At 37.2% G+C, this 13,994-nt stretch overlaps 1 protein-coding gene across 7 annotated transcripts in view; it reads right to left on the reverse strand.

Annotated features, from left to right (window-relative positions):
* Positions 1–5,188, reverse strand: part of adam15 (ADAM metallopeptidase domain 15) — a 53,626-nt gene extending 48,438 nt beyond the window's left edge. For all 7 annotated transcript variants that reach the window (XM_061717740.1, XM_061717741.1, XM_061717742.1 and 4 more), the window contains exons 1-2: positions 4,899–5,188; positions 623–717 (exon numbers count right to left, since the gene is read on the reverse strand). In XM_061717740.1, coding sequence (XP_061573724.1) covers positions 623–717; positions 4,899–5,040 — 237 coding nt within the window. In that variant the 5' untranslated portion in view covers positions 5,041–5,188. The remainder of the gene's footprint in view (positions 1–622; positions 718–4,898) is intronic.
* Between the last annotated feature and the right edge of the window lie 8,806 nt (positions 5,189–13,994).

Raw genomic sequence — 13,994 nt, forward strand, 5'->3', positions numbered from 1 at the left:
TTTGTGTTATTTCTAGTTAAAATGCCTAATTTTTAGTCCAAAAAATCTCATTACACTTAAAACAAGAGTCATCACTGGAAAAAACAACAATTTTCACCTGTTTCAAGTAGATTTTCACTTAAAAAAAGTCAAAATGTCGAGAAAAAAAGTCAAAATGTTGAGAAAAAAGTCAAAATTTTGCGGAAAAAAGTCAAAATTTTGAGAAAGTCATAATTTTGAAGAAAAAAGTCAAAATGTCGTTGAAAAACAACAATTTTCACCCGTTTCAAGTAGATTTTCACTTAAAATAATAGAAAAATCTGCCAGTGGAACAAGATTTTTTTATCTTGTAATAAGAAGATAAATCTTGTCCAACTGGTAGATTTTTCTACTTTTTTCAAGTGAAAATTTACTTGAAACAGGTGAAAATTGTCAAATAACAAGTTATTTTTCTGGTGATGACTCTTGTTTTAAGTGTAATGAGATTTTCTGACTAAAAATGAGACATTTTAACTAGAAATAAGACAAATATTCCTGGTAAGATTTTGAGTTTTTGCAGTGCAGCGTTGCGTCTCAGACCTCTAGAACCAGCGGAACTAGTTAGAACCAGTAAAAACCAGTCAGAACCAGTGTTGTTTCAGACCTGCAGGGCGTCAGCGAGGCTCCGTCTCTGTCCGTCCACCAGGATGAAGGGACGAGTTTTCTCCAGGAAGGGACGGAACCGCCGGCCGTCCACACCTGAGGAGAGAGAGACGTTTAACTGGGAGGACTGGGAACTCTGGGAACTCTGGGAACTCTGGGGAGGACTGGGAGGACTGGGGACTCTGTTTTGAAAACTGTTTTGAGATGGATTTCATCTGAACTGTTCATGACGAGCCTTCACTTTTAGAAATAATTATCATTCACTAGATCAAACTGTCTCTTCTGGAGACGTTTACACACACCGTTTCACAAATGCACAGAACAATTCACACGTGCGTACGACAAGACACACAATGTATTTTTGATGCACACACAAATATAACCTAATGCGCTGGATTTACGTGTGACTTTTGAGACTTTTGAGACTCCCCTGACGTGATTCGAGCAACAAATACGTTTTTTTTAACACGGAAAATCACTGTTTCTCATCAGTTGCTGCATCGGCAGGACTAGAACTCTCCAGTCCTGACGGCTCTGGTTGAACGGCCGACAAACCATCTCTGATCTGATGTTTTCTTTACCGAGATCACAAGAAAATCAGAGCAGTGATCTCTCCATCCTGTTTATTTATCTTTACTCCACCAACTTGAAATATTAATCACTTTTCTATATTTTACCGTTCACGATAAACCGTCAAAAAGATTCCCCACGGTAAGAATTTGTATCTCACGGTAAAAACGATAAATTCCCGTTGATGATGTTTTTGTGTAAAGATGATTTATGGTTCTGTGTTAAATCCACACACAACATACGTGAAGGAAGGAAGGAAGGAAGGAAGGAAGGAAGGAAGGAAGGAGCCTGAAAGAAAGAAAGAAAGAAAGAAAGAAAGAAAGAAAGAAAGAAAGAAAGAAAGAAAGAAAGAAAGAAAGAAAGAAAGAAAGAAAGAAAGAAAGAAAGAAAGAAAGAAAGAAAGAAAGAAAGAAAGAAAGAAAGAAAGAAAGAAAGAAACATCGCCGTTGATACGCGTTTGTGTAACAAACATGGAGGATCTGAATCATTCCAGTTTTCCAGTACAGGTGTAATCATTTAATTTGGTCTTTATTAATTCAATGTAATTGGTGTAGTTTAGTATCATTTAGTATCTTTTAGAGCAGTGTTTTGGCTCCAAAGACTGAATGTGGTGATAGATTTATAGTTACAAAGATGGAGTTCAATTGGTATTTTTTTATCGTCATTTTTATCGTTATCGGGATAAATGCCAGAAATGATCGTGATTAGGGTTGCAAAATTCCGGGAATTTTCAAAGTTGGAAACTTTCCATGGGAATTAACGGGAATATATGGGAATTAACGGGAATATATGGGAATTAACGGGAATAAATAAGAAATTTACAGAATTGAAGGTTGGCCCTTAACAGGGAACTTAAATATAGTTGGGGGAAATATATTGTAGCATAGTCTTGGCTAAAACAACCAGATTTAATGCAAGTACACTCCTCAATCACATGCACACAGCACATTGCTTACTGCAGGGCTATTGAGGCCACACCCCCTAAAGGCACTGTGCATTCCTCCATCACATGCACAGGTGATTTCTTGAAGCCTGGAGGCCACACATTTGAGCTCAAAGCACAAGACTATTGAAGCCACACATTTGAGCCCACGGACTATATAAAGTCAAGTAAGTTTTGATAATAAAAAAATAAAAATGTATTAACACAGTAGCTAGCTAGCTGGTAAGTTAGGTGCTAATGTTTGGATATGATACAGTTTGTTTAAATTACCCCCAATTTCCAGTTAATTCCCATAAATTCCCATAAATTCCCAATAATTCCCATAAATTCCCATAATTCCCATAATTCCCATGGAAAGTTTCCAATTTGGAATATTTCCAAAATTCCCCAGCTTAACTTTCCATGGAAAGTTTCCGGAAAGTTTCCGGAAATTTACCGGAAATTTTCCACCCCTTTGCAACCCTAATCGTGATACATTTTTTAGTCCATACCGCCCATCCCTTGTATCCGCCCCTTTAATCTGATTGGTTTAGAGTAAATCCTCCCCCACGTGGGGTGTGCTCTTATGATTGGCTGAAACAAAGGAAGACTCTGATTGGTTGCAGATCCTTCTGTGTTAAAATAAACGTATTTGTGGATCGAGTCACGTCAGGAGAGTCTCAAAAGTCACACGCAAATCCAGCGCAGCTCAGACAAAAAAACATTTATATTTGCGTGTGCATCAAAAATACATTTATGTATCTTGTCCTACACACGTGTGAATTGTTTTGTGCATTTGCGAAACTTATCCTGTGCATTTGTGAAACTTGTCCTGTGCATTTGTGAAACTTGTCCTGTGCATTTGTGAAACTTATCCTGTGCATTTGTGAAACTTGTCCTGTGCATTTGTGAAACTTGTCCTGTGCATTTGTGAAACTTGTCCTGTGCATTTGTTGTTATAAGACGGTTCTAGCTCCATACAGGACTACATGGATAAAAACTTAATCATGTCTAAATGTTAGTACACCTTCTGTTAATCCTTCATCAGTTGATTATTTTCTGTTAAAACATAATGAAAACAACAAACAAGAGACTGTTTTCACCGTGCCGTTATTTATCTAATTAGAGAAGGAAAGATTTAACCCAGATCTGGTTCTAATCCGAGAGTTGTGTAAACCAAAAACCCTCAAAGATCGGAGGAAACGTTAGTTGGACTAAAGTATCACAGGAACCTGTACAAGAAACACAGGTACTTGGTAGTTTTTACTTTTTAAAAACACTTAATTGATGGCAGCATGAGGACTTTTGTTTTCATTAAAATAGAAACAAATGACTTAATGATGGATTCTAACTTCTGTGGATGAATATATAAAATTATCCGCTAGAAAGCCCAACTTTATTCAGGGTTCCTGCACATTTTTCAAGGTCAAATTCAAGCACTTTCAAGGATCATTTTCTAAATCTTCAAGCACATTAATCGCTGGGGTAAAATATCTACAGGAATATACACTCATAATTATTTTTTCCGCTTTTTATCACAATTATGTACATTGTATCGCTCTGTAAATATCTAGTTATGTTTCATCTTACTGATTTTATTTCTCTTTGTAATAACTAAACTATACAGTCTGATCCCAATTTTGTGAAAGACACAGTTATAATTTCAAGCACTTAAACTAAAATTCAAGCACTTTTCAGCCCTTGAAAACACAACATTGAAATTCAAGCACTTTCCAGGAAAGTGTTCCCAGAGTTCCCTAACCTTAATAAATTAATAGAGACAGTATAGTGTAAATAAGTATATTTATATAAATATTGATATGGGCATGTGTGTACAAATATAGAGCAATATTCAACTATGTGTATGTATGTATAGGTATGTGTGTGATTATAATTACAGTATATAATAATAATAATAATAATAATAATAATAATAATAATAATAATGTTATTTAGCAGTGTATTACAGTGTGTGAGTATAATTACAGTATATAATAATAATAATAATAATAATAATAATAATAATAATAATAATAATAATAATAATAATAATACTGTTATTTAGCAGTGTATTACAGTGTGTGAGTATTTATAAATACGGGTTAAATGATTAGTGAATGGTTTGTAGGATTAAATAAGTTTACACTTCTTCCTACTCCTTTTACATGTACAAAATAAATCAAATCAAATCAAAATGATGGATTCTAACTTATGTGGAAGAATACACAAAATTATCAGCTAGAAAGCCTAATTTTATTGCATTATTTTTTTATAAATCCAAGTAAACTGAAGTTTTACACTGCTATTGCTGGATGTATAAATTTAAGAAAAATAATAAAATCATCAGCTAGAAAGCCCAACTTTATTGCATTATTTTTTAATAAATACATTTTACACTGCTATTGCTGGATTTATATATAAATTTAAGAAAAATTATAAAATTATCATCTAGAAAGCCCAACTTTATTGCATTATTTTTTTTATAAATCAAAGTAAACAGAACTTTTATACTGCTATTGCTGGATTTATATATAAATTTAAGAAAAATAATAAAATTATCAGCTGGAAAGCCCAACTTTATTACATTATTTTTTAATAAATAAGTTTTATACTGCTATTGCTGGATTTATATATAAATTTAAGAAAAATAATAATATTATCAGCTATAAAGCCCAACTTTATTACATTATTTTATAATAAATCAAAGTAAACTGAAGTTTTACACTGCCATTGCTGGATTTGTATATAAATATATAAATTAAAATGTTAATAAGTAGTTAGTTACCCGTCACGGTCCCGTCGGTCCGTCCGTCCCGTGGTGCGTTCAGGGACCGGGCGGCCGTGATTCCATCCCGTGGTGCGTTCAGGGACCGGGCGGCCGTGAACGCCGCACTGATCAGCGGCAGCAGTAGAACCGGCAGCCTCATCTTCTCTGGTCGTCCCGTCACCTCCTGCCGGGGCCGCGGGGCTCCATGCCGCCTCTACGGGGGGTCAGGACCGAGGCTGGCGGGGCTCTGGTCCCATCAGGACCGGTCCTGGTTCTGGTCTGAGTGTTTCTCTCCCAGGGCGCTTTAGACCGAACCCGCCCTTTATATACCCGGACCCGCCATGACGTCATCCCGCTGGTCAACCCGCCGCAGCCACGCCCCCGACACCGGAAGAGCCCTTCAAAGTAAACGCTGGAGCCGCCAATACATTGAGTTTTTTCACAAATGGCAACCCTTTATTTCTTATTTTACAAATTTAGAGGTACTGATCAGCTGAGTGTGTGTTCATTTTTTCACAATTTAACTGTATTATTTACTATTCTATTTGCTCTTTTGTATTTGAAGTTTTGTATATGTTTAACAGGAAAAATGTAAACTGTGATTCAGTGACTAGAATTGTCTTATGTTCTTTTTCAATAAAAACATTATAAAAAAAAGAAAAGAAGTTGGACCAACCAAAGAACTTTACAAACTAAACTAATTAGTTTAATTTTACCCCGAGCTGATAAGTAATTAGTAATTAGTAATGAATGATGGTGAGCTGAGCAGAAACACATACCGCCACAGGAAGACCGTCTATCTCTACTTTTATTTATTATATATATATATTATATTAATATATTTTTAGATCAGAGGTGTATAGTAACATAGTAAAGTAGATGTACTGCGTTACACTACTTAAGTAGTTTTTTTGAGGATTTGTACTTTACTTACGTGTTTTTTAATCAGGACTTTTACTTTTACTTCACTACATTTAAAAGTAAAAAAATATACTTTTACTTCATTACTTTGACATTTGCCACCTCGTTACCCGTTACAAATTAAAATAATCAAAGAGCTATATTTTGCAAGAAAGACAGTTTATTTTTGGTGTTTTATTCTATAACACATTTCATTCACCTTAATATGAAATAAAAAAAACAAGGGAAAGATCATTTTTGGTTGTGTTGCTTCTTTTCATGCGAACTATAAAATACTTAAGCTTAGTCTTCTTTCTGTTACCTTTCATTCAAGGAAAGAGATTTGTTGTAATTATATTGAACTGTTTTGTTTTCTTTTAATGAATGAAGTAAAGAATAAAATGAAAAAAAAATGAAAATAATTGTGTCTTGCTGGTTTTAATGTTGATGTAAAGCACTTTGAATAACCTTGTGTTGAATCGAGCTAATAAACTTGCCCAGTCTACTCACCCTTTAACCTTTACAGGCTTTTAATTTGAAAGGAACAGCAGGATGCAGTACTTACCTATAGGAGGCTTGACAACGACATTGGAGTTGTAGAAACTACACACACACACACTTTCATTCCTCCTACAATGAAGGTGTGACCTTAAGTTGTCACATTAACAGATTTATGTTCTCAGAAGATCCTGGAACAAATCCAGAGCCGGGAGTTTCTTCCTCGGGGGATTTAACCACTTCCTGTCTGCAAAGATCGGTGTTCTGCAGTCTTCTGAGCTGCAGCATCCACCTAAACAGTTAATCATCCACCTTAACAGTCAAGTATCCACATTTAAGAGTCAATTCTCCACCTTTTAGAGTTAATTATCCACTTTAACAGTTAATCATCCACCTTAAAGGGTCAATTATCCACCTTTAGGGTTCAATTATCCACATTTAAGTTTCAATTATCCACCTATAACAGTCAATTATCCATATTTAACAGTCAATCATCCACCTTTAAGAGTAAATTATCCACATTTAGGATTCAATTATCCACATTTAAGATCCAATTTTCCACATTTAGGATCTGATTATCCACATTTAAGAGTCAATTAACCACTTAAGAGTCAATTCTCCACATTTTAGAGTTAATTATCCACTTTAACAGTTAATCATCCACCTTTAAGAGTAAATAATCCACATTTAGGATTCAATTATCCATTTTTTAAGAGTCAATTATCCACATTTAAGATCCAAATATCCACATTTAAGATCCAATTTTCCACATTCAGGATTCGATTATCCACATTTAAGAGTTCATTATCCATATTTAGGATCTGATTATCCCCATTTAAGAGTCAATTATTCACATTTAGGAGTAAATTATCCATTTTTAGGAGTCAATTATCCACATTTAAGATCCAAATATCCACATTTAAGAGTTCATTATCCATATTTAGGGTTCAATTATCCACATTTAGGGTTCAATTATCCACATTTAGGGTTCAATTATCCACATTTAGGGTTCAATTATCCATATTTAGGGTTCAATTATCCACATTTAGGGTTCAATTATCCACATTTAGGGTTCAATTATCCACATTTAGGGTTCAATTATCCATATTTAGGGTTCAACAGCATCAAGTGGCAGTTTTCCTGCATCTGTATCAAACATTGATTTAATAAAGTTCATTTTGTCCAAGGCTTTACAATTTAATTTGCTACCGGTAATTCCTTTTATCGCACGAGAATATTTAGGTTTTTTTAAATACCTAACATGTTTTGCCTTCATCAGAGTCTCAAAATCAGCCTCAGTATCAGAATACTCAATTGCTTTTTGACGTATACTTTTATTTCATCCTTTTTAAACTCCATGCCTCCTACATTTTAATCAAATCAGAAAACATATTCTGGAAATGTTCATCTGCTGAAGAAACAACAGGAGAGTTTATCTTGAATCACTAACGGTAAAAGACAGACTGACATGCAGTCTTATTTTGTTTATAAAGAATATATATTCTGTTGGTAAACCTAACTGCTTATATTTACAACTAGTGCCAACCAATAACAGACAGAACCAGGACACAAGACGAGCAGGAAAACAACAGATTCTATCGTGATTTTATCGTGCCTTTATTGAGTCTATTTTATCTTTTTCTTTGGTGTCATGGTTTGGAAGCCTTTCTATTAAAAACAAGAATGCATTGAATCAAATTGTGAAATGGTCAAGTAAGCTGATAGGTGAGCCACAGCTGAACCCTTCTTCCCTGTACACCAGGCAGTTACAGCGGATAGCCACGACCATTTTAAATGATACTTTACACCCTTTGCACAGTGAATTTCAGTTTCTCCCCTCTGGACGGAGGTTGTCAGTCCCATTTTGTAAAACAAAACGTTATAAAAACAGCTTTGTTCCAGCTGCAGTAACACTGGTGAACAAGCTGTAGTTTGCACAAAAGTTGCACAAGTCACTTTTCGGAGCACAATGTATTTTTGCAATGTTTTTATCTTATTGCTCTTATACATTCCTAACTTGGAGGACATTTTGCTCTTGGTGTTTTAATTCTTTTTTAGCCTCATGTCTTTTATCTCTTATATTTATTTCATGAACTGCAGCACTTTGTGTCGAGCCGAAGCTGTCTCTTGTTTTATGTGTGTGTGTTCTTCTTAAATGTCTTGTTCCTGAACTGATTGTCTGTTTTCTGCTGCTTGTTTAACTCTCGACTGCAAAACCAGTTTACCCTTGGGTATCAATAAAGTGACCTGACCTGACCTGATTCACATGAATCTGCCCAGAACTAACACACGTAGAACAGCTGTACAGAGTACATAGCTAGTAGTAGTTTTAAAAACAAACTGAAAAAGATGATTTTAGAAAGGTGTGTGTAAAATATCTGACTAATATCTGACTCCTTGGTTTCTTGGTAAGCTTTCGTTTTTGTTGTTTTTTTGGTTCATAAGCCTCAGGTATTTAACCCTCGTACTGTCTTTGGGTCAAAATGACCTAATTCTCCTTCCTGTTTTCCTCCTGCTCTCTCCTTCCTTCCTCTTTCCTCCATTCTTTCCTCCATTCTTTCTTTCCTTCCTTCCTTCCTTCCTTCCTTCCTTCCTTCCTTCCTTCCTTCCTTCCTTCCTTCCTTCCTTCCTTCCTTCCTTCCTTCCTTCCTTCCTTCCTTCCTTCCTTCCTTCTTTCCTTCCTTCCTCCCTTCCATCCTTCCTACCTTCCTTCCTTCCTTCCTTCCATCCTTCTTTTCTCCCTTCCTTCTTTCCTTTTCTCCCTTCCTTCCTTCCTTCCTTCCTTCCTTCCTTCCTTCCTTCCTACCTTCCTTCCATCCTTCCTTCCTTCCTTCCATCCTTCTTTTCTCCCTTCCTTCTTTCCTTTTCTCCCTTCCTTCCTTCCTTCCTTCCTTCCTTCCTTCCTTCCTTCCTTCCATCCTTCTTTCCTTCCTTCCTTCCTTCCTTCCTTCCTTCCTACCTTCCTTCCATCCTTCCTTCCTTCCTTCCTTCCTTCCTCCCTTCCTTCCTTCCTTCCTTCCATCCTTCTTTTTCTTCCTTCCTTCCTTCCTTCCTTCCTTCCTTCCTTCCTTCCTTCCTTCCTTCCATCCTTCTTTTCTTCCTTCCTTCCTTCCTTCCTTCCTTCCTTCCTTCCTACCTTCCTTCCTTCCTTCCTTCCTTCCTCCCTTCCTTCCTTCCTTCCTTCCTTCCTTCCATCCTTCTTTTTCTTCCTTCCTTCCTTCCTTCCTTCCTTCCATCCTTCTTTTTCTTCCTTCCTTCCTTCCTTCCTTCCTTCCTTCCTTCCTTCCTTCCTTCCTTCCTTCCTTCCTTCCTTCCTTCCTCCCTCCCTCCCTCCCTCCCTTCCTTCCTACCTTCCTTCCATCCTTCCTTCCTTCCTTCCTTCCTTCCTTCCTTCCTTCCTTCCTTCCTACCTTCCTTCCTACCTTCCTTCCTTCCTTCCTCCCTCCCTTCCTTCCTTCCTTCCTTCCTTCCTTCCTACCTTCCTTCCTTCCTTCCTTCCTTCCTTCCTTCCTTCCTTCTTTTCTCCCTTCCTTCTTTCCTTTTCTCCCTTCCTACCTTCCTTCCTTCCTTCCTTCCTTCCATCCTTCTTTTCTCCCTTCCTTCCTCCCTTCCTTCCTTCCTTCCTTCCTTCCTTCCTTCCTTCCTTCCTACCTTCCTTCCTTCCTTCCTTCCTTCCTTCCTTCCTTCCTTCCTTCCATCCTTCTTTTCTCCCTTCCTTCTTTCCTTTTCTCCCTTCCTTCCTTCCATCCTTCTTTTCTCCCTTCCTTCTTTCCTTTTCTCCCTTCCTTCCTTCCATCCTTCCTTCCTTCCATCCTTCCTACCTTCCTTCCATCCTTCCATCCTTCTTTTCTCCCTTCCTTCTTTCCTTTTCTTCCTTCCTTCCTTCCTTCCTTCCTTCCTTCCTTCCTTCCTTCCTTCCTTCCTTCCTTCCTTCCTTCCATCCTTCTTTTCTCCCTTCCTTCCTTCCTTCCTTCCATCCTTCTTTTCTCCCTTCCTTCCTTCCATCCTTCCATCCTTCCTTCCATCCTTCCTTCCTTCCTTCCTTCCTTCCTTCCTTCCTTCCTTCCTTCCTTCCTTCCTTCCTTCCTTCCTTCCTTCCTTCCTTCCTTCCTTCCTTCCTTCCTTCCTTGACCTGAAGACAGCACGTTAACGGTTAAAACAGGTTTTAACAATCTTTTCCAATTGTAATTAGTAGTCGACACTGCGTTCAATTATTTTAATATTCTATTTTTTTCCGTGTTACTACCATGTATAATTCTATACTTTATTGTTATTCTGTATGTTTTTATTATGTGTATAATTGTGTCCCCAGGAAGAACAGCCATTACTCCCACAACGGAGTGATGGCTGATGGGGATCCGAATAAATAACCAAATAAACTAAAGCTGTGTGTCTTTAGTCATTAGGAAATTAAAATCCTTAGTAAATCATTAGTTTTATAACAAGCCACAGCTGAGCGGCTGAGCGGCTATTTAATCTCTCGTCTGCCGTTGGAACCTGGTAAGTTACAAAGTTTTTTAACAAGCAATAACTCTGTTTCCTTGGTAACGGGAGATATTCTAGTCCGCTCGGCTAGTTTCTTTTCTCTCCTCTTCTGCATCACAGTCATCAAAATAGTTAAATTCACCAAATAAATGAAAAGAAATGACAAAATCCCTCATGTGTCCGTCCTGCGGTAGCCGGCTCTTCTTCTCTGAATCTCCGTTGCCGTGGTTACCACCTGGCAGTTGATCCAGTAATGATATTAAAGATATCAGGCAGTTTGACCAAACTTGTTTTCTAGGTGTAGGTTATAAGTGAAAACCTCCACCTGCCAGCCAATCAGAATCCAGTATTCACACAGACCGTGGTGTAACCTGAGTTAACCTTTTCCTGCAGTTTATATTAGTTTTTGTGGTGAGTATGTATCGTATTTGTAAACTAAAGCTGTGTGTCCTGGAGGACCCGAGACTCGTCTGCTTTACTTTTCTCTCTTAACTCTGTAATTCAACAGGAACATAGATCCTTCTCCCCCGTCGTGTTAGAGGCTTTAATGGCGGCAGGATTAACGCCCAGCGGAGTTTAAGATGTTGGGGGTCAGAGCCTCGGATTTAAGTAAATAAACATCAAATGGAGGTGGGGTTGCCACCTTTCAGAAATAGAAATAAGGGACTAGGGCCGCCGCAAGGGGTGTGCGAACCGTGCGACCGCACGGGGCCTCGCGCTATGGGCGTTTTTTTGTTTTGTTTTTTTTTTTCAATTTTTTTTTTTTTTTTAGTGTTTTCCCTTATAAATATCAACAGTCACGTTCCATTACAGACCTAAATGTGTACTAGTCTGTGCATATCAATAAATATATGTGCAATGATGCACGTCTGTTGTTCAATACAACTGATCAGACCAAGCGCAGACACAAGCTGCTCTGATCCAGACGGTGGAGTTGGAACAAACTGTCACACAATGTCGAGAGAACGTGACTGATTCAGGAAATTTCCATCAGGGGATGAAAAAATAAAAAAACTAAAGAAAATGGAAGAGTTTAATGCCTCTCTGAAAGGCTTGTTTGATACATTTGTTACAAAAATCACCGATCCGACCGGGTCTCAAGCAGCCGTGGGGCCCCGCGTCGAGGCAAGAGATGATGATGAGGCAGGGGAAGGTATCCAGTATTTTGCTAATTGGAGAGTTAAAATTGCGCATATAGACACCCGATCCGACCTGAAAAACCCAAAAATGTGGCCCCCCCGGGCATTTTACACAGGGCCTCGCAAATCTCCCAGACGGCTCTTTAAGGGACGCCCCGATTTCAGCAGCACAGGAGCCAAAAAAAAGCCCCAAAACTTCTAAACTGAATAAAAATGTGTTTATTTTATGTGAAAAAACAAAATGCTTTGATTTAAAGTTTAAAGTGCTTTAATAGCAGTGAACTTGCATGACTGTAGAGACAGCCAACCATACTAGCAACTGAAATATCCTCCTATGCTACGTATGGCAACATCAGCCAAGGTGTAGAATAAAGCCTACAGGTGAAGAATATGGTGTAAAAGTTAATTTATTTAAATAATTCAAATAGAATATGGTGTAAAAGTTAATTTATTTAAATAATTCAGCTAGAATATGGTGTAAAAGTTAATTTATTTCAATAATTCAACTAGAATATGGTGTAAAAGTTAATTTATTTCAATAATTCAACTAGAATATGGTGTAAAAGTTAACTTATTTCAATAATTCAACTAGAATATGGTGTAAAAGTTAATTTATTTCAATAATTCAACTAGAATATGCTGTAAAAGTTAACTTATTTCAATAATTCAACTAGAATATGGTGTAAAAGTTAATTTATTTCAATAATTCAACTAGAATATGGTGTAAAAGTTAATTTATTTCAATAATTCAACTAGAATATGGTGTAAAAGTTAATTTATTTCAATAATTCAACTAGAATATGGTGTAAAATTTAATTTATTTCAATAATTCAACTAGAATATGGTGTAAAAGTTAATTTATTTCAATAATTCAACTTAAAAGGTGAAACTAATATATTACCTATTCTTATTACATGCAAATCAAGATATGTTAAACCTTTATTTGTTATAATTTTGATGATGGAATTATTTATACATTTCATAAAATATTCTCTAATTTATTTCTTATTTGGGGTTTTCATAAACTGAGCCATAATTTAGTTCAATACGGGACGCAACATTTTTATCTCAAATAAAGGACAATTCCGTATTTTACGGGACGGGTGGCAACCCTACCTGGAGGGGGGGCGGGGCCTATTTGGGTGGAGCCTGAACCTGGTTCAGGGTTCTGGTACCGGGACCAGAACCCTGAACCTGGTTCAGGGTTCTGGTCCCGGTACCAGTGATTATCTCCTCCAGGAGGATTAGCTCTGCTCGGAGGTCAAAGGTCAAAGGCGTGGCTGGGAGGACGGCGGCCGCCGGCTGATCCGCTGTCAGTTTGTTTTCAGCAGCGGCGCGGATCCGATTAGAATCCTGGAGGAGCAGGAGCACGAGGAGCTGCCGGGGATCAGGTGACGTAACGGTGCTGCACAAACGCTGGTAATCCAGTCATGTGACCACGTTAACACGTCATGTGATCACTCCAACAGTCATGTGATCAACCGAACAGTCATGTGACCACTCCAACAGTCATGTGACCACTCCAACAGTCATGTGATCACTCAGGTGTTTCCTCCAACACAACAACCTCAGATGAACATGTAACTTTATGGTGAGTTTGTTTGGCTAAAACAGAGATCAGCAACCCGTGGCTCTTTAGCGCCGCCCTAGTGGCTCCTGGAGCTTTTTCAAAAATGTTTGACCTTGTTTTTCCTTTTTTTCTTATTTTTTCTCTTTATTTTCTCTTTTTTTCTTTTTTTTTTCCTTTTTTTCTTTTTTTTCTTGTTTTTTTTCTTTTTTTCTTTTATTTTCTTCCTTTTTTCTTTCCTTTTTAATCTCGAAATTTCGACTATTTTCTCGACATTTTGACTTTTTTCTCGAAATTGTACTTCAACATTAATCTTGACATTTTGACTTTTTTCTCGAAATTTTGACTTTTTTTCTCAACATTTTGACTTTTTTCTCCACATTTTGCTTTTCGCCATTCGTCTTCATTCTAATTCTGATACAAGACTTTTCATTTTTTGCAGCTCCAGACGTTTTTGTTTCTTGTGTTTTTGGTCCAATACGGCTCTAAAACATTTTGGGCTAAAACAAAAGCAAAAACAACAAA

This window comes from Cololabis saira, chromosome 3 (genome assembly GCF_033807715.1).
Source record: "Cololabis saira isolate AMF1-May2022 chromosome 3, fColSai1.1, whole genome shotgun sequence".
In the NCBI taxonomy this organism is placed as follows: domain Eukaryota; kingdom Metazoa; phylum Chordata; class Actinopteri; order Beloniformes; family Belonidae; genus Cololabis; species Cololabis saira.